This window comes from Symphalangus syndactylus, chromosome 3 (assembly GCF_028878055.3).
Source record: "Symphalangus syndactylus isolate Jambi chromosome 3, NHGRI_mSymSyn1-v2.1_pri, whole genome shotgun sequence".
Classification (NCBI taxonomy): domain Eukaryota; kingdom Metazoa; phylum Chordata; class Mammalia; order Primates; family Hylobatidae; genus Symphalangus; species Symphalangus syndactylus.
The window spans coordinates 10,058,429-10,078,637 of record NC_072425.2 but is presented as its reverse complement, the minus strand read 5'-3'; the positions used below and the strand labels follow the sequence as shown (position 1 = coordinate 10,078,637).

At 56.7% G+C, this 20,209-nt stretch overlaps 1 protein-coding gene across 2 annotated transcripts in view; it reads left to right on the top strand.

Annotated features, from left to right (window-relative positions):
- Positions 1 to 20,209, top strand: part of COL5A1 (collagen type V alpha 1 chain) — a 210,114-nt gene that overhangs the window by 57,647 nt on the left and 132,258 nt on the right. For both annotated transcript variants that reach the window (XM_055270439.2, XM_055270438.2), the window contains exons 3-4: positions 2,847 to 3,060; positions 4,092 to 4,254. In XM_055270439.2, the coding sequence (XP_055126414.1) occupies positions 2,847 to 3,060; positions 4,092 to 4,254 (377 nt within the window). The remainder of the gene's footprint in view (positions 1 to 2,846; positions 3,061 to 4,091; positions 4,255 to 20,209) is intronic.

Genomic DNA, 20,209 nt, shown 5'->3' with positions numbered 1-20,209 from the left:
AAAAGAAAGAAAAGAAAAGAAAGAAAAGCTCTGAGGGAGTCCGGAGCCCACCCCTCAACTGTGACTTTTCTTGGAGAAATGAAACATGAAGTGTTCGACAGCCGACTCCCTCCTCCCAGAGTGCCCGGACAGCGTAGATTATAAAGTGTCAGCGTCCCAGCTCATGTCATGACTCGAATGGGCCATCTCACTGTGACAATAAATCCATTGTTATTTTGCCAGGAGAGAGATTAATGTTAAACATAATTTATCCTTTCGGGTTTTATCTGAGCTGAGAAAATTTGTTACCATAGAGATTTCAAAACTTGCGAAACGGCATTTTAATGAGCTGCAGGAGATGGGGGTTCCTGGGCCTAGCGGTGCCTCGTGCCGGAGACGTGAGCGTGCTCAACTCGTTCTTTGATCTTTTAAGATGGAAGAATGACTCTGGCACTCAGGGTGGCGGTGGGGTGGGGATGGGAGCCAGGTGGCCCTTTGCAATGAGAGTCAGGGAGTGGACTCAGATGGTGACTGTGCCATCTGCCCTGGGTGTGGACGGGGACCTGAGTGCTTCAGGTGAGACCCCACCTGGCCCTCAGTGCCCCATGCACTCCCAGGGACCACGTGGGGCTGCCATGGTCCTGCTGGCAGCCTTGCCATCTGGGGTCCCCATGGTAGATGGGCATGGCAGGTGCCACTCCCTTGCCATAGGTGGGACCAGCTAAGGCTGTCATCTCCAGAGTCCCCCGCCCACATCCCCTCATGTGGAAGGATGATGCAAAGCCATAATCCCAGTGCTTTGGGAGGCCGAGGCAGGCTGATCACCTGAGGTCAGGAGTTCAAGACCAGCCTGACCAACGTGGTGAAACCTCATCTCTACCAAAACTACAAAAATTAATCAGGCGTGGTGGCGTGGACCTGTAATCCCAGCTACCTGGGAGGCTGAGGCAGGAGAATTGCTTGAACCTGGGAGGCGGAGGTTGCAGTGAGCCGAGATCTCACCACTGCACCCCAACCTGGGCGACGGAACGAGACTCTATCTCAAAAAAAACCCACAAAAAACCCCACAAAAAAACAAAAAAACAAAGCTGATGGCTTGTGTCTGGACGTGGGAGTCCTGAGCCAGTTCCTCTGTGAAACCTGCCTTTCCCAGATGGCCACGCCTACTGTCATCACCCCCACCTGGGGCTGTCCCCAGCTTTGGGGGCAGGGGCCTTGGCCAGGCCCACCTGGGGCCCAGTCTCCTGTGGGAACAGCTGAGTCATGGCTTGGAGCTGGTCAACACAGGGTGCCTGGCCACAGCTGGGCAGCCCCGTTCCCTGTCAATGCCTTAGTGAGAGATTCGTGACTGCAGGATGAGCCTGCTGCTGTGGCAGCTTCCAGCGCTCACACAGGCTCTAGGTTGTCCTGTGGGGGCCTTGGAGGGTTTGCCCGGAGTAGTGGCCTCTCATTTTGCAGACCCTCTGGAGATCTCACTGCAGCACCTTACAGAGGATGCAGAGGCTGTGACAGGCAGCAGTCTCCTCCCCCTGGGAAGCCTCGGGATGCTGTGGGATGAGGGGGCCTTCAGCGTCCTCTTCTTCCCAGTGTGGTACCTGCAGCTGTGCTGGAGTGACCAGGGGCAGAGGCGGTGAGGCTGCTGCCTGCCTTGCCAGGATTTCGCCAGCAGAGGGTGCTCACGGATAGCCGCCATGCGGGTGCTGCTGCCGCAGATCCAGACTCTGCTGCCCTATGGGGTCAGGGGCCTCTGGGCCACCTGGTTAACCTTTGTTCCCACTTCTAAAGAAGGGGTGGGTCTGGTAGTGGATTCACGATGGCTCAAGCCCACCCACCAGATCCCAGCCCTCCGTAGTGGTGCTGCTTGTGGGGCGGCTCCAGCAGCAGGTCCTGGGCCCCCTTCCTTGGCATGTCCCTGTTGACACCCTGCTGGGACGCCGCTCCTTCTGGCCGGTTCTGAGGAGCCCACAGCCTTAGGCCCAGCACTTTCGGCTGGTCCGCCGGCATCAATTAGCCGCAGGCCCTCCATCAGCCCCAGGCTCTTGGCAGAACTGCAGGTGGCCCAGGGTGAGAGCATCGCCGCCTTTGCCACCAGGATCGATGGACAGGAGGGGCTGGGGCTCCCGGTCGTGCTCACGGACGAGGGGCAGACATGTGGAGTGGGCTTAGGTGCTCGTGGCCAGGCCAGCCTGGGTCTGCCTTTTAATGACCTCAAATTGCTTCTGGTGGGTGTTGTAAGAGGTGATTCCTCCTGTTAACATACTAGGGATATTTTTTTTTTCTAATTTTAAATTTGGATTACATTCTTTTGATTAATTTCCACTTTTTCTCTGTTTTGTGACATTTCCACCAGGAAATGTCACAAAGTACAATTCTAGTGGCGGTTCGAGACTGTTGCTTCCCTTCTCCCTTCCTCTCTCTGCTTCCTCCCTCCATCTCCCTCCCTCCCTCCCTTCCTTGCATGCTGAGCGGTGAGACCCCATGGAGCGTACTAAGACGCCTCAGAAGCAGCCTCCATCCAGAGGCAGCTCACAGCCCGAGAGGTTCTCCTGAGGGTCGACACACAGATGCGTTGAGGTGTAGGAGCTGAGGACGGGGTGTTGAGGGCTCCCAGCTGGAAGGACCAGTCGTGTTTCATGGAGTAGTTTGCATTTGCACTGAGTCTTGAAGGGGGCAGGTTTGGCCAAGTGGTAGCAGGGAAGGGCTGCAGGAGCAGTTTGATCAAGGGGCAGATGTGTAGCAGATGGCAGTGCCCCACGACGGGCAGCACAGCTTCCCGGGGCCCTGGGCTGGCTTGTTTGCAGAGAGCCATGGCTGGGTGTGGTTGGGGGGCTCCCCGACTGCCTTCTCACCTCTGTGCTCTGTTCCAGCGTCTGCATTTCCCGAGGACTTCTCCATCCTAACAACTGTGAAAGCCAAGAAAGGCAGCCAGGCCTTCCTGGTCTCCATCTACAACGAGCAGGGTATCCAGCAGATTGGGCTGGAGCTCGGCCGCTCTCCCGTCTTCCTCTACGAGGACCACACGGGGAAGCCTGGCCCAGAAGACTACCCCCTCTTCCGGGGCATCAACCTGTCAGATGGCAAGTAAGTGGGCACTTCTGGGCAACTGTCCCCCTGCTGGAGGGGGGATCAGGCCAGCTCATACCACTGAGCAGATGTGGGGCACAGTAGAGGACGTGCAGCAGCCGGTACTGAGACTCCCACAGATGCCGCAGCAGAGGAGAGGGTGCTGGGCTTGGAGTCCTGAAACCTGGGTTATGGTCTTGATTCGTCGTCTGTGGCTTTGGGGAGTCGCTTCTCCTCCCTGGCCCTCCATTGCCCCTTTTAAAAGTGCACTAAAGCACATCAAATTCCAGCCTGTTTATGTCAGAAGAGACACAGGAAATTGTGAGGTTATACCCAACCTTTTCCGGAAAGGATTTAAGGTATCCTTCAAGGACACAGATGTGTTAGGAGTGGGAGTGAGCATGAGAAAAGGCGGGTCGTGCCAGCACGCTCTGTTGGGTGCAGACCTCAACACCAGGGGTTGTCAGTTGCCTCCTTCATGGTCATCACGTGTGAGGTCATGCCTGACAATCTCCGAAGGCCTTCAATACATGATTTCTGAATTCTTCGCTAAGACTTTCAGACAGATCCACTCCTCCACCATTTCCCATCCACACCCGGTCTTCTCTGGCTGCCTGCAGTTTGCCATCGGGGTTCAGAGGGCACATGACGAGTGCTCTCATGCACACAGCAAAATACAACGGCTGCCGCCCTGCCCTTCTCCCGATGGCTGTGACTGCACCGCAGGGACCGTGCTCCCGGCTCCTGAGCCGGTGCCGAGCGCTGCGCACTCCCCCTTCCCACTTTCACTTGGGCTCCTGGCTGGGCTTCCAGGGTTCAGACAGCCGTCCTTGTCTGAGGGATGAGGATTCTGGGGAATGAGTAGATCTCATGGCACGGGGCGTTGCCCTAGCTTGTCTGATTCCAGAGGCTGGGCCTTGATCTGCTCCGCCCCACCACAATCGTGCAGAAAGTGGGCCTTCGTCCTGTGTCTCGAGGAATTTGCAGCAAAATCGCTTGAGCTGGCATCTGTGATCCAAGCCCTGTCTTCACCATCTGTTTCTTTGCAGGTGGCACAGAATTGCTCTCAGCGTCCACAAGAAAAATGTCACCTTGATCCTCGACTGTAAAAAGAAGACCACCAAATTTCTTGACCGCAGCAACCACCCCGTGATCGACGTCAATGGCATCATCGTGTTTGGCACCCGGATCCTGGATGAGGAGGTGTTTGAGGTGAGCAGGAGGGCAGACCGCCCCTCGTGCCCACCCAGGGCACTCCTGCTATGGAGCCACTGTGACTGCTGTTGGAGGTGGCTCCTCGGGCAGGGAGCGGCTGGTGGTCCACTGTGGTCACGGTCTCTGTTGGTCAGGAGCCTCTGCTGCCATCCTAAGAGATGTTTGTGGCTTTTGGAAATGGAGGGGCCAGAGCTGCTGTTGCCTGTAGGCCATGTGGGGATGGCAGTGGCCGCCCTTGTCCCAAGGGCCCAGTACGTGAGTCTCCTGGATGCTGGCTTGGAAAGGACGGGGCTTTATCCAGCCTCGTGCTGAGGCTCCTGGAAACCTGCACCCTCCTGCCCTCTGTATCCGAAGCCATCCTGGGACAGGGGCAGCTGTCCTCTGGGTGAGCTTGAAGGGCAGAGCTGGGCCACTGTGTGGATGTGTCAGGAAGACCTGTGCCGACCCAACTCAGGCTGGCCTCACTCCAGAGTCTAGCTGTGTCCAGCCAGGGGCTTTGCTTTCCTGGGGAATGCCTCAGAGGCTTGGGAGTTGGGGCCTGAGCTGAGTGGGCTCTGAGACCCTCACTTCAGCCCATGGAGCCCTTCATAGGTTGGGGTTCTGCGTGAGAGAGCAGGAGAATGCCCCACCCCACTGCCAAGAAACAGGTTGAGAGCCTCTGCAGGTGACCAGTGATCCCCCACTGCCCTGGGTGGGGGCCTTGGAGTCACCAGGAGCCTGTAGAGGTTCCAGGGCCCTGCCTCCTGGGGTTGCTGGGGCGACAGCCTGCACAGGGTCCTGGATTCTGCCCTTCCCAAGGGCACTGCAGTGACCGTTGCCCCTGCGGCTTGGGTTAGGCGGCAGCCAGGACCCCTCCACTGGGCTTCTTTGTCATTTCTGTAAGTTGGGTTTTGCAGAAGATTTGCTTTTGCACCCAGGACTCTGTGGCTGAAACCTGTTTGAAAGCCACTGGCTTAAATGGTCTCCAAGGGCCATCCTGGCTCTGGGATTTCCTCCTCCAGGGCTGCAGAGATGGGACAAGTTAGGGCAGTGTCTCCTCCCTAAATCCCCGAGCGCTGCCATGAGCTCCTGGCTGTGTCTACACATCGGTTCTGCATCCAGCTGCCCCTGTTTCATGGCTGAGGTGGGGTCCCCAGGGCCATGTTTCTTCTCGGTGACTCTGGGTCACCAAACCAGACACCGTGTTGACTCAATCTTGGTGCTCTGCCAAGGGCACGCTAAGGAGACATCACACGTACTGAGTTCATTTCTGTGTTAAAGGTAGCGATGTCTGCTCGTGGGGCCGGGCACAGTTGAACTGGCCCTGGGGCTTTGAGCATGTGAGAAGAGGGCAATTCTGAAAGTCTCACCTTTCTAGAAAATCATGCTGGGGACCACGTAGTATCGCTGTGAACTGGACATTCAGCAGAGTGCTGGCCTCGGGGCAAGCCCACCTGGGCTGGACTCCCAGCTCTATCGAGTGTTGGATTTGGGCCTCGGGCAAGCTGCTCTGCTATTTCTCTGTCTTAGCGTCTCCGTCTGTAAAATGGGATCACAGTGTGGCTGCTTCATGAGCTGTGGCAAAGGTTCCATGAGGTTGAATGCAGTGACACAGCAGCACACTGCCTCCCTTATAGGAAGCCCTGGCTTAGTGTCAAATTCAGTTGTTCTGGATATTAATCCAGTGTCAAGGCAGACAGAAAGGCAGGACACAGCCGCGTGGCCCAGTGCAGACAGCAGAGGAATGATCAGAGCAGCCACGTTCTGCGGAACAAGATGGGCCTGTTAGAAGGCCGGGAGGAAGTGTGAAGGTGGTGGAGATTCTGCTGAACCTGCAGCTGGCTCTGGGTCAGTTTCCAGGAAGCTGTAGCCTGGGGCTTCGGTACAGTAGGGCGGGTGCTTGGTTCCTGCCGGCACAGCCAGATTTTGCAAATTATTGAGACACACCCTCCAGGCACATTTCTGACCAGACCTGCCTAGGCGCCTGGAAGGAACTGCAGGCGCAGGAGCCGTCCTCAGCCAGGCAGGAGGCAGCTTCTGGGCTCTTCTGGGGAGCTGGGGTTAAAAGCTGCCTTGGAGTCACACAGGCTGGGATCGAGTGCTGGTTTTGCCTCTTGCTGGTGGGAGGATCTAGGCAAAGCAGGTGAGATTGATGAGCTTTGAGACTCATTTGTAAAACATGGGTCATAGTAAGGCCACCTGCACGGCTGCAGGGGAGGTTCTGGGCTTGGCCTGGGCACCTGCCGGAGCCGCCCCCACCACTGCCTGTTGTTCTGTGGGTCGAGGCCCTGCCTCTGGATGGGAGGCCACACGGTGGCCTTGGGGCTTTTTTTTTTTTTTTTTTTTTGGAGACGGAGTCTCGCTCTGTCGCCCAGGCTGGAGTGCAGTGGCGTGATCTCGGCTCACTGCAAGCTCCGCCTCCTGAGTTCACGCCATTCTCCTGCCTCAGCCTCCCAAGTAGCTGGAACTACAAGCGCCCACCACCACACCTGGCTAATTTTTTTTTTTTTTTTTTTTTTTTTTTATTTTTAGTAGAGACGGGGTTTCACCGTGTTAACCAGGATGGTCTTGATCTCCTGACCTCGTGATCTGCCTGCCTCGGCCTCCCACAGTGCTGGGATTGCAGGTGGGAGCCACCGCGCCCGGCCTCAGGGTTTTAATGTTTGTCATGCAGTCGCTTTTTTGTGCTGTGTCAAATCTTTGTAATTTCTAGTGTGTTCTGCTGTAAAGATTCAGGAAAAAGCTTTATTTTACCTTTAAAAAATTAGGATCCTAAAACAAATAGTGCTTCGTTGATATTCAAACCGAGCAGGAAAAGCTGTTTTCCCCAAAGCAGACGTATGTGAAGAGTCACTTGCCCCAGGGAAGCACTAGAAATCCGTGTTCAGGGCTGGGTTTGCATCCTGGCTCCACTGTTTCCCAGTGGTGAGATCTCGGGTGAGTTGTCTGACCTCTCCAAGACTCAGTTTCCCCGTCTGTAAAATGACAATAATAGTACTCACCACAGTTTTGTGTGTGTGTGAGGCACCATGAGAATTAATCCATGAAAAATGCCTATGAGTGGCCGACAGCAAACATGCCATAGTTTACCTACTTTATTACCAAAGGATGAAGGTAACGTGCAGTTTTCATAAGGAAATGGCTCTTGAATGGAGGGGGCTGTTTTCTTACCCCGGCCTGTTCTTCCGGGGAACGGTGCAGGTCTCACTCTGCAGCTGGCGCCTGGCAGGCTTCTGGTCGAAACAGTAGGTCACAGATAGGTTCCGAATTCTGTGTTTCTGGTGAGCCATTTTTTCCTGTAGTAGAATTCGATTTGAGCCAGAGTGGCTGCCAGGAACGAGAGGTTTTTATTGACCGCAAGTTGTTAATGGTCTGGAGGAGGTGTTTTCCTAGCCCCAGAGTTTCCTGGCTGTTAGCTGTGCTCACGTTGGAAAATTGGACCTGTCTTTCTTAATGAAGTCCAGCAGGATGAGCGATGCCTTCAGCTGCCCCAAGCATCTTTTCTTTTTCTTTTTCCCTAACAGTGTGAAGAGGAAGTTCGGTGAGTTGGCCTCAGAGTCCCAGCCACCTTTTGTCTCATTGCAAGTGGAAGAGAATTTCTATTTCTTTTGAAGTAAAAGTGATTTATCTCTGCTTTCCAGCGGGCTCCGCGTAACGACACCTCCCATCTCAGCCGCTTGGCTGCTCTAGAAGCCTCTAAAGACAAGGGGCTGGCACTGTTGAGACATATTCCTCCAGCAGCCCCAATCTTCTCCTGGAAGGACAACTTCCACTCATTCAAGCCAATCTGTTCTGTGTTTAGAGTTGTACCAAACAAGGATTCACCAAACTCTAAGAGAGTTCATTTAAACAGGGACTGGGGTTTTTCCTGGGGTGTCTGTGGCCCCACAGAGGCCCCCTTTGTCCAAAGTGATGCACCCTTGAGGGACAGAGGGAGATAGAGACCCTCAGGGCCAAGACACATGTGTCTCCTGCAGCGCAAGGCCAGTGTTAACGGCTGGTGCTGTGCCTGCAGCCTCCTGGGTACAGACACGGAGCCTGAGTGTGTGGCCTTGGCCGTGTCAGCAGCCCCCTGCGCCTGCAGACCAGGCCCTCACTGCCTCCCAGCCCCTGAGTCTGGTTCTAGTGGGGCAGCCTTGCCACGCAGGGGAGGTGGGACACTGCTGTCCCTCGCAGAGCCACGCACGGAGGAAGTGATGGGCATGGAGGGCATTCTGCTGGCAGGTCCCCCCAGCCTTGGACTTCCTTCCTTGCTGGTGACCTGGAGCCCCGTGTCCTCATCTGTAAAATGGGGCGATAGGGCCAACGCTGTTGGATTTTGGCTTGGTGAGATCAAATCTGTGTTAGATGCGAGTACCTCCAAGGGCCGCAGGGAACCACCTTGTCCTGGGTCTTTGGCGGTGAGAGCTGCTCTCTGGCCCATTGTCAGTGGTCATCTGCCAGTGACGATGGGCCAGAGGTGGCCCGCCATCCACAGTGGCACTGTCATGAGCTGTCCCTTTTCTCAGCTTTTCTGGACTCCCCTTATGAATTCGATGCTGTGAGTCCTGTCGTAAAGATGAGACCGCTGAGCCTTCAGGAGGATGGAGCCGCCGAGAAGCCCATGGGGAAAGAACTGGCTGAGGGTCCCGCCAGCCCCAGCTAGGGCGAGTGCTCCGGGGTGCCTCCTGCCCGTACCTGCACCTGCCATCACAGCAGCCCCTCAGCAAGGCCCCTGTCCTCCTCCCCCGGCAGAGTCCCCCTGTGGAGCTGGCGGGAGATTCCCCCTGGCATGGGCTCTGTCTCCTAGGATGGGGTGGGATGGCCAAGCCCTCTCATGCTGCCTGTTCCCAGGGCAAGTATGCCGGAGCTGCCTGGGAAGTTCATTGTCCTGGGAAGTTCTCATCCCAAGTCTTGTCCCTTCTGGATGTGCTGGTGCCCTGGGGCCAGCACTGGTGTCAGAGGAGGACTCAGGGCATTGCTCCCCAACCCCCAGGTTTCCGGAGGTGCTGGGCAGGCCCAGGACCACTGTGCAGGAAGGGGAAGGCAGAGGGGCCGGGCCCCCCCAGTGCAGGAAAGTCTTTTTATCTAGGGCATAGTCAGGAATGAGCTTTGTGTTTTCGGAAACAGGGCCTCAGTGGCCAGGGAGAGTGTGGGGCATCCTGCAGAAGGTGGGGATGTGTGAGTCATCTTCACAGGCAAGGAGAAGGTGGATGGGAGAGCAGCCAGGGCCCACCCCCACTGTGCCCTGGAAGAAGAGAGTCTTGCTGCCACTTCACAGCTTGGGAAGCCAGCATCAGGGAGGTTGAGTCACTTGCCTAAGGTCACTCAGCAAAATGACAGCAGATTGGGACCTCAGAAATCATGACACAACTGTCCCCAGCCTGGAAGGGATCCCAGGGACCAGAGGCAGGAGACTGGACTCAGGCTGGCCTGACAGCACTGTGGGCCCCCGCCTGGCATTCTCTTCTCATAGCCCTCCCTGCACAGGACCTGAGGACCCTGGAGTCCCCTGGCCCATGGGGTCTGTGAAACCCTGGAACCTTCCAGGAAGAGCCAGCATAAGCTGTTAGCAAGGGCAGAGGGCCCAAGAGTGTCCCTCCTGTGTGTGACAGGTGACCTGGACCCTCCTAGCGCCTGTCCCAGCACCTTCCCCAGCCTGGGGTGGGCAGCACGGGGCTGCCTGGCTGCTGATCTGGAGGGCTCCATGCACCCCTCTAGAGTCTCACCTCATCCATGGGCCCTGAGCCGGCCAAGTGATCCACGTCAGGGAGGCTGGGAGGCGGGACTAAGAGGGGGCCTGGGGTGCCTCTGCCTTGAGGCCTGCCGTGGAAGGCCCCTCCTCTGTGGGCGAGCTATGACCAGGAGGGGGGCCGTGGAGGGGATGAGAAGTGTCCCGGGGGATGGCCGGCCAGCGAGTTCTGGGCCAGGAGCCAAATGTGCTTTTAAGCTGTTGAAGGTTTCAAGGGGCAACAAGACCAAACAGACTATAAACTCCAGCTCTCCCTGCAAAACTCCTGGGTGCTGGCGGGAAAGTGATGGCGTCGGCTCCAAGCTCTAACGGTCCTCCATCTGTCTGCCTTCATTTCAGCCTTTGAAAAACACCAAGCGGTTTACCTAATCCCTGATTCCCTTTTTCCAGGGGCCTAGCTTTTCCACTGACATGTTCTTCCTGGAATTTCACTCTCCCCGAGGCAGGAGTGGGGCCTGTGCTGAGGGAGCCTTTCTCAGCCATCCACGGAGGCGCCCCGGGATTCCTGCGTGTGGGAACATCCCCCAGGGCGTCAGGCCCTTCCATGTCAGGGCCTCGAAGGGGAGAGCAAGGGCTTTGTTAGAGGCCCAGGTCCACGTTTGCTGTAACTTCCCAGGCTGGGGCTCTTGGAGCCTCTGGATCCTTCCAGAACTACCTTGTTGCTCACTGGCTTGCTGACGGCTCCCTGGGCTGCCTGTGGGACACAGCAGGTAGGACTCAGGCTCGGGCCTGGCAGGGCTCCAGAGCCCGTAGCCCATCACTGGGCAGCCAGGGAAGCCCCAGGGGAGGGAAGCGCAGCCGTGAAGATGAGCAGACTTCCTGGCACGCAGGCGGGCGAGACTGGGAGCTGAGCTGTGTGCGGCTGGTGGCTCCGGGACATGAGGGGACTCTGCTGAGGACCTTTCCTCCTGGTGGGGGGAGGGCTGCGGGGCTGGGAAAGCCCACCTTGCCGGACCTTCCCTGGGCCCTGCTGCTCAGCCTCCGCTTGATGAGCTGCGTTCCCCTGTGAGAGGACTGGGGAGGTGTCCGGGGAGGGAGGGCTTTCCCTGCCTTGGAAGCCGCCCAGAGGTGCACATTTGGGGGGCTGGCTGGGCCAACTCTGACTTGGGACACCAGATGGATGTGATGTGTGCACCTGGGCAGGGCAGGGCACTCCACCGCCTCGGGCAGCCCCAGGCACCCTGCTGTGTTGTCTCCGTGCCTCCATCCTCACTGGCCACGTGGCGTGGATAGGCCAGGTGTCCCTCTGCTAGGGCTTCTTGGAGGCAGTGTGTGCCTGCCCCTCCCGAGTCCTGGCCCAAGTCCCTGCTGCTGCCTGGCCAGTGCGCCTGCCATTGCAGCTCGGAGCAACTCCCTGGGGGGCTCTGGTGCACCTTCACTGACACAGGACACTGTCACCCGTCTAGGTCCTTGGTCCAAGACCCGCATCTACCCAGCCCTGCTGTCTCCTTAGCGTCCACTGGTGCTTTCTGTAGGAGCCACCTCCGCTGTCTCAGGCCACCTGTGTGGCAGCCAAGACCCCACCCTGGCAGTGCTGAGGCAGCCCCTGGCAGCGGAACACCAGCGGGTGAAGGGCAGAGGCCCCTTGTCATGTCTTCAGCTCTGTCCACTTTGCTGAGACCTCCTCTTGCCTCTGGAAGGGACAAGGACATTGCACTCTGCATGATCTCCTGGGACTGCTGCCACCAATTGTCACAGCCCGGTGGCAAAACAGCAGAAATTTATCCTCTCCCAGCTCTGGGCCAGAATTCCAAGATCGAGGTGTGGATGGGGCCGTGCTCCCTCTGAAGGTTCTAGTGGGGGACCCTGCCTGCCACTTCCAGCTCCAGGTGGCCCCAGACACTCCTTGGCTTGTAGCCGTGTCACCCCAGCCTCTGCCTCCGTCTTTACACAGCCTCTCTCTTCCCCCTTTGTCTCTCCTCTGTGTGGCCCACAAGGATACTTGTCGTTGGATTTAGGGCCCACCCTAATCTAGGATGTTCTCATTTCCAGATCCTTCACTCCATCTGCAGTGATCTTATTTCTGGACAAGGTCACCTGTGGATCTAGATTCTGGGAGTTCCGACCTGGACACATCCCTCGGGGCCATCATTCAGCCACTTCCCTACACCAGCATGGAAAAGGGGTTTTTCCTCTCTTAAATTCCCACAGAGCACATGTGCTTAAAAGTGAGCCTCTGGGCATGCATATTTGGGGCCTCTAGCTGAGGCTTCCGGGTGGGCTGCTGAGCTGTGCCTGGCTGAGGAGGGGCTGGGGGGCTACTCCTGGCTAGTGGGCGGTTGGCCAAGCCCTGCGGGCATCTCCCTGGTGCAGTAGGCAGCTGCCTGGCTGACTGGAGCCAGTGTGCAGTGTGGTATTAGGGTACAGTTTGGTATTGGGGTGCATTCTCATTTTCAGTTCTGGTCTAGGGAGGCCTGAGTGGTGAGCGAGTGAGGCCTGGACTCCTTCCTGCTGCAGGTGACTGGTGACCCGCCTGGCAGGTGTCAGTGACCCTGCTGGTGATCTGTGTGGCACCCAGCAAGGAGGGGTCCAGAGACCCCACCGAGTTGGGCAGGACCTGCCTCTTCCCATGTGCTGTGGGGCCTGGCCCCTCCTGCTGCTGTGCCCGAGGTTTGGGCTTCAGGTTTCTTCCATGGAACATGTGAGCCACAGACCCATCTCCCAGCCCAGACAGGAATGATGTCATCTTGGGAGCCGGCCTTATCCAAAGATATCTTGCTGGGCTGACGGTGGATATTCTGATCCACAGTTCCCAGAAGATGGCACCGAGGGGCTCCGGGAAGGGACCCATGATGCTGGAGGGTCTCTGGAGGGGAGTGCCCAGGGCATGCAGGGCTGCGGTGGAGGGGGAGCAAGGTGTCCCCTGTGGGAGGGCCCATTGGCTGGGGGAGCCGCCCACCTGAGCGGAGGAGCTGCCATCAAGCGGCTGATGGGCGAGGGGGCCCACGAATGTGATGTCCTTCTTCAGCACCGTGGCCAAGGGGGCATCTGAGGGAGCCACAGCCAAGCCCCAGCCCTCCGCCCATCCTTCCCACGGCTTTGAGCCAGCCTGAACCTCAGTTTCCTCAGCTGGAAAGTGGGGATGTTAGGCTTGTGGTGCGGATGAAAGGAGGCAAAGCCGGTGTGGCCAGCCCCGTGGTCACTCAGCGTGGTGGCAGGTGCGCCGCTGTGTGCTGGGAGGCTCTCCTGCCCACGCCTGGGATGGTGGCTGTTATGACGATGATGATTGTACTTATAGTGATTGTGCAGTATTTTCATAGCATCGCCGTCAGTGCCATTAACCCTATCTCATTGAAAGGGGTGTGAAGAGTCTGCAAGCTCAGCGGGCAGGTAGGGGAGCCAGGACCCAAGCCTGCTCCCCATCGAGGTGCCCCATTTGTTGGCTGCAGTGGTGGGGGAGGGGCCCCGTCTGTTGGGTGCAGTGTTGGGGGAGGGGCCCATTTGTTGGCTGCAGTGGTAGGGGAGGGGCCCCGTCTGTTGGGTGCAGTGGTGGGGGAGGGGCCCCGTCTGTTGGGTGCAGTGGCGGGGGAGGGGCCCATTTGTTGGCTGCAGTGGTAGGGGAGGGGCCCCGTCTGTTGGGTGCAGTGGTGGGGGAGGGGCCCCGTCTGTTGGGTGCAGTGGTGGGGGAGGGGCCCCATCTGTTAGGTGCAGTGGCGGGGGAGGGGCCGTCTGTTGGGTGCAGTGGTAGGGGAGGGGCCCCGTCTGTTGGGTGCAGTGGTAGGGGAGGGGCCCCGTCTGTTGGGTGCAGTGGTGGGGGAGGGGCCCCATCTGTTGGGTGCAGTGGCGGGGGAGGGGCCGTCTGTTGGATGCAGTGGTAGGGCCCCATTTGTTGGGTGCAGTGTTGGGAGAGCGGCCCCTTTGTTGGCTGCAGTGGTGGGGGAGGGGACCACTTGTGGGGGCAGCCACATGGGAAGCCGGGAAGGGAGCTTCCACAGCTGGCTTCTCCCTTCCACGGCCATGTGCCTCTGGGCATGAATTGCTCGGTCAGCCCTTTGGTGCCTGGAAGAAGCTTGTGTGGGCCTGCAGAATCAGCTGCCTGGAAGAAACTTGTGTGGGCCTGCAGAATCAGCTCGGAGGTCGGGTTGGCTATGTTTCTCCCCTGTCTAGGGGAGGCTGCCTGGCTCTTCCCCAGACCCAAGCAGACGGTCCAGGTGGACAGGCCGGTGACACCCCACTTGCAGGGCCTGGGTGCTGTCATATAGACCGTGCGCCTGGGGTGTGGGGCTGTGTCTTGCCAGCCAGGTGTGCTAATGAGTGAGTCTTGATCCCAGAGCACATGGAAAATCCGTCTCAGAATCACTTTTCTGCCAGCACCCTCCGGTCTGTTTGAAGATTCAGCAGTTGGGAAGGGCTGCTCTGTTCTACAACTGCACCCCATGGGGCCCAAGCACTAGGCTGGATGGGGCACTGGGGACTGGTGCAGTGGCCACTGCTTGTTCAGAAAACCCAAGGCTCCGAGATGGAGGAGCCAGAGAGGTAAAGCCACCTGCCCAAAGTCACGCAGCTGGGAACAGGCAGGGCAGGACTTCAGCCCAGGCCTGGATCTTTCTGGGTTAAGAGTTCCCATACTCAGGTGAAGAGGGGCAGGCCTTGGGCTCCCAGATGGGAGACCAGACTTCTGCCTGGGTCCTGTCTCCTTATTCTCATGACCGCTTCTTTCATCTCCTGATCCAAGTCCCCGCTCTTCAGTCACATCTCCTATGTCCCCTTTCAGCGTCTTGTTCTTCAGCCCCATAGAGCCACTGCCTGGCGCTCCCCGCGAGTGGGTGGCGCTGGGCCTGCGTCTTACAGCCTGGGCTCCTGGGCCTGTCTGTGAGTACCTGACACGAAATGAACCCCCTTTACCCTGGCCGCCTTCCTGTCCCCCTCCTTCCTGTCCCGGCTCCTTCTCCCTCCTTCTTGTCCCCCTCCTTCCTTCCCCCTCCTTCCTGCCCTCCTTCTTCCTGCCCCCCTCCTTTCCATCCCCTTCCTGTCCCCCTCCTTCCTGCCTCCTTTCTTCCTGTTCCCCTCCTTCCTTCCCCCCTTCTTCCTGCTCCCTTCTTCCTTCCTCCCTCCTTCCTGTCTGCCCTTCCTCTTGCCTCCCTTCTTCCTATCCCCCTTCCTTCCTTCCCCATCCTTCCTGTCCCCCCTCTTTCCTGTCCTCCTTCCTGCCCCTCTTCTTCCTGTCCCTCCTCCTTCCTGCCTCGTTCTTCTTGTCCCCCTTCTTCCTTCCTACCCCCTCCTTCCTGACTCTCTTCTTCCTGTTCCCCTCCTTCCTTCCCCCTCCTTCCTGTCCCCCCTCCTTCCTGTCCCTCTTCTTCGTGTCCCCTCTACTTCCTTCTTCCCTCCTTCCTGTCTCTCCTGATTCTTGTCCCCGTTCCTTCCTTCCTTCCTCCTTCCTGTTCCCCCTTCTTCTTATTCTCCCTCCTTCCTGTCCCCCTCCTATTTCCCCTCCTGCCTTCCCTCCTTCTTCCTGTCCCCCTTACTTCTTGTCCCCCCTCCTTCCTGACCCCCTTTCTGTCCCCCCCCTTTCTGCCTTACTTCTTCCTGTTCCCCCTCCTCCCTTCCCCTTCCTTCCTTTTCCCCCTCCTTCCTGTTCCCCCTCCTTCCTTACCCCTTCCTTCTGCCCTCCTCCATCCTGCCCCCGTCTTTTCTGCTTCCCTTTCTTCTTGCCCCCATCTTTCCTGCCCCTCTCTGACCCCAGACCCTGGCACTTCTCATGTTCAACCCTAAGTTGCTGCTTTTTGTTCAAATGGCCCCACCCTGTTCTCTGCTGGGGTTTCCTTGACTGCGGGGACCAGGTCTCCCCTGGATGCCTTTTTCCAGGTGCCCCCAGCCCATACCCATCCTGGCTCTGTCTGCACACCCGTCCTCCAGAAGGGCCTGTGGGTGACCAGGCTGCAGCCGGGGACTCCCAGCACTCCTGGAGCCCCGGACTCTCCAAACCAGGCGTGATTCCCGCTGTGCTCCACGGCTTCTCTCCAGAGCCCTGGCTGCCTGCCGTCCATGCCTCTGGGAGGCTGTGTGTTTCGAAATACTTTTTGGAGCTGAGAAGTGCAGGTTTTCCTGCGAGCTAGCCACGTGGCCTCACCCTGCCCCTCTCTTTTTCTTTTTTTTTTTTTTTTTTTTTTTGGGACGTTGTCTCGCTCTGTCGCCCAGGCTGGAGTGCAGTGGCGCAATCTCGGCTCACTGCAAGCTCCGCCTCCCGGGTTCACGCCATTCTCCTGCCTCAGCCTCTCCGAGTAGCTGGGACTACAGGCGCCCGCCACCACGCCCGGCTAATTTTTTGTATTTTTAGTAGAGACGGGGTTTCACCGTGGTCTCGATCTCCTGACCTCATGATCCGCCCGCCTCGGCCTCCCAAAGTGCTGGGATTACAAGCGTGAGCCACCGCACCCGGCCAACACCCTGCCCCTCTCATGTCCCATAGTGAGTTTTACCCTAGAGGCAGTCTGAGCCACACCACGTGGTCTTCTTAGCAGGATGCCTGAGCCCCACACCACTGGCTTCATGCTGTCAGGGAGGCTGGGTCACAGGCCCATTTCCTCACTGCAGGGTGTGATGGTGGGGCGCGTGTGGAGCAGCCTGGCTCCTAACATAACCCCAGAGTGCTCCTCCCTCTCGGCTGCAGCCACAGCAGGGCTGTGTGTGCTCCACAGAGAAGTGCAGGTCCTCCTGACGATGGTTGATTTGCAGAGACACCCGAGAGTCGCCATCTGTCACCGTCCCCATCATAGGTGCAGTCACCTTACTCTACTGGTTGACAGAATGAAGACTCAGAAGATCTTTCAAGTTGAGGCTATGTTCTGGAACCAAGGAAATGAATTTCAATCAGGATAAACGTGAGCTTCTGCACTTGGGTTCAAAACAATTGTACAAGCGCAGGGCCAGGAGTAGCGGCAGTGAAGTGTTTTATATGAAAAAAACTTAGGGGTTTGTGGGTGTTATACCTATTAACGATCATCAGTGTGGTGCGGCGGCCACAGGAATGCACGCGGTCACAGGTGGTGTTAGGGACAGAGGGCAGGGTGATCTCAGGTCTGGAAACTGTGCTGAATGGAAGCTGAATAGAAAGAACTGGGGTCTGAACCCGGGACAGAGAAGGTGGGTGGAGTGGAGAGTGGGTGGCCCCAGTGTGGGGTCTTGTCCAGAGGAGAGGGGATGAGACCATGGCAGACTGAGACCAGTGATGGGATGTGAACCTTGTAGCAGCCACCTTCTCCTCCTCTAGGCCCAGCTCTGAGCAACCTTCTCCATGCCGCTGTCCTTGACCTCGCAAGCAAAGTCTGTTGCTCCTGTGCTGCCTCCCAAGGCTTCTCCCTTGAGACTTAGAGTCAGAGACAGAGATTTTTTCATCTTTATGTCCCTAAGACTTATCAGAGAGATGCAAAAAATACTGGTTGAATGAACAAAAGAATGAACAATCAGAGCTGGTTGCCTTCCTGCAGGCCTTCATGCTACAGAGGCATGTTCGGGAAAGGCTGGTGAGCCTTTCTCAGGGATCTAGGACGACTGATGGTGGTGGTGGTTGTGGCGGAGGAGGTGGTGGTGGTGATGATGGTAATAATGATGCTGATGATGGTGGTATTAATGGTGAGTATGATGATGATGATAACAGTGGTGTGGTGGTAATGGTCATGATGATGGTAGTGATGGTGGTGGTGAAGGTGATGGTGATGTTGATGGTGCTGGATATGCCGATGATGGTGATGGTGGTGGTGAATGTTATGATGGTGATGATGATGGTGTTGGTGGTGATGATAATGGTAGTGGTGATGGGTATACTGCTGATGGTGATGCTGGTGATGGTGGTGATGGAGGTAGTGTTGGTTGTGATGATCTGGTAGTGTGGTGATTCTATGGTTTTGGTGGTCGTGGTGGTGGTGGAGGTGATGCTGGTGGTGGTGATAGTGAAGGGGATGGTTGTAGTGATGATGGTGATGGTGGTGATGGTGATCTTGGTGGAAGTGATGATGGTGGTGGTGGTGGTGATGATGATGCTGGTGATGGAGCTGATGGTCGTGGTGGTGGTGATGCTGGTAGTGTGGTGTTTCTATGGTTTGGTGGTGGTGGTGATGCTGGTAGTGTGGTGGTTCTATGGTTTGGTGGTGGTGGTGATGCTGGTGATGGTAGTCGTAGAGGTGATGGTGGTGGTGGTGATGCTGGTGGTGGTGATGGTGGTGGTGGAGGTGACAGTGGTGATGGTGATGCTTCTGGAGGTGGTGGTGAAGGTGATGGTGGTGAAGGTGGTGGTGGAGGTGATGGTGGTGGTGGTGATGCTTGTGGAGGTGGTGGTGGAGGTGATGGTGGTGATGATGGTGGTGGTGATGCTGGTGGAGGTGGTGATGGAGGTGATTGTGATGGTGTGATGCTGGTGAAGGTGGTGGTGGAGGTTAAGGTGGTGAAGGTGGTGATGCTGGTGAAGGTGGTGGTGGAGGTGATGGTGGTGGTGATAGTGATTCTGGTGAAGGTGGTGGTGGGGGTGATGGTGGTGATGGTGGTGGTGGTGGTGATGCTGGTGAAGGTGGTAGTGGAGGTGATGGTGGTAGTGGTGGTGATGCTGGTGGAGGTGGTGATGGAGGTGATTGTGATGGTGTGATGCTGATGAAGGTGGTGGTGGAGGTGATGGTGGTGGTGATAGTGATTCTGGTGAAGGTGGTGGTGGGGGTGATGCTGGTGATGGTGGTAGTGGAGGTGATAGTGGTGGTGGTGGTGATGCTGGTGGAGGTGGTGATGGAGGTGATTGTGATGGTGTGATGCTGGTGAAGGTGGTGGTGATGGTGATTCTAGAAGGGGTGGCCTGCCCGGCCACACCTGTGGGTGTTTCTCTTTGGGTGGGACGAGAGACTGAGAAAAGAAAGAGACACAGAGACAAAGTATAGAGAAAGAAAAGTGGGCCTAGGGGACCGGCGCTCAGCATACAGAGGACCCGTGCCGGCACCAGTCTCTGGGTTCCCTCAGTATTTATTGATCATTATCTCTACCATCTCAGAGAGGGGGATGTGGCAGGACAATAGGGTAATAGTGGGGAGAGGGTCAGCAGGAAAACATGTGAACAAATGTCTCTGTATCATAAACGAGTTTAGAAAAGGTGCTGTGCTTTGATGTGCACATACACAAACATCTCGGTGCATTAAAGAGCAGTATTGCCGCCAGCATGTCTCACCTCCAGCCTTAAGGCGGTTTTCTTCTATCTCAGTAGATGGAACATACAATCGGGTTTTACACCGAGACATTCTATTGCCCAGGGACGAGCAGGAGACAGATGCCTTCCTCTTATCTCAACTGCAAAGAGGCCTTCCTCTTTTACTAATCCTTCTCAGTACAGACCCTTTATGGGTGTCAGGCTGGGGAATGGTCAAGTCTTTCCCTTCCCACTATGCCATATTTCAGACTATCACATGGGGAGAAACCTTGGACAATACCTGGCTTTCCTAGGCAGAGGTCCCTGCGGCCTTCCGCAGTGTTTTGTGTCCCTAGGTACTTGAGATTAAGGAGTGGTGATGACTTTTAACAAGCATGCTGCCTTCAAGCATTTGTTTAACAAAGCACATCCTGCACAGCCCTAAATCCATTAAATCTTGAGTCGACACAGCACATGTTTCTGCAAGCACAGGGTTAGGGGTAAGGTTACAGATTAACAGCATCTCAAGGCAGAAGAATTTTTCTTAGTACAGAACAAAGTGGAGTCTCTTATGTCTACTTCTTTCTACATAGATACAGTAACAGTCTGATCTCTCTTTCTTTTCCCCACAATTCTGGTGAAGGTGGTGATGGAGGTGGTGATGGTGGTGGTGATGGTGATGATAGTGGAAATGGTGATGGAAGTGATGATGGTGGTGGTGATGGTGATGATAGTGGAAATGGTGATGGAGGTGATGGTGGTGGTGGTGATGCTGGTGATGGTAGTGGAAATGGTGATGGAGGTGATGATGGTGGTGGTGATGGTGATGATAGTGGAAATGGTGATGGAGGTGATGATGGTGGTGGTGATGGTGATGATAGTGGAAATGGTGATGGAGGTGATGATGGTGGTGGTGATGCTGGTGATGGTAGTGATGAAGATGGTGGTGATGCTGGTGGTGGTGATAGTGGTGGTAATGATGTTAGTAGTGTGTTGGTTCTATGGTTTTGGTGCTGGTAGCACTGCTGGTGGTGGTCATGATGCTAGCAGTGTGGTGGTTCTGTGGTTTTGGTGCTGGTGGTGGCCATGGAGCCTGTGCTAGTGGATGCTGATTGCTATGGGCAGTGTTCTGGTGCAAT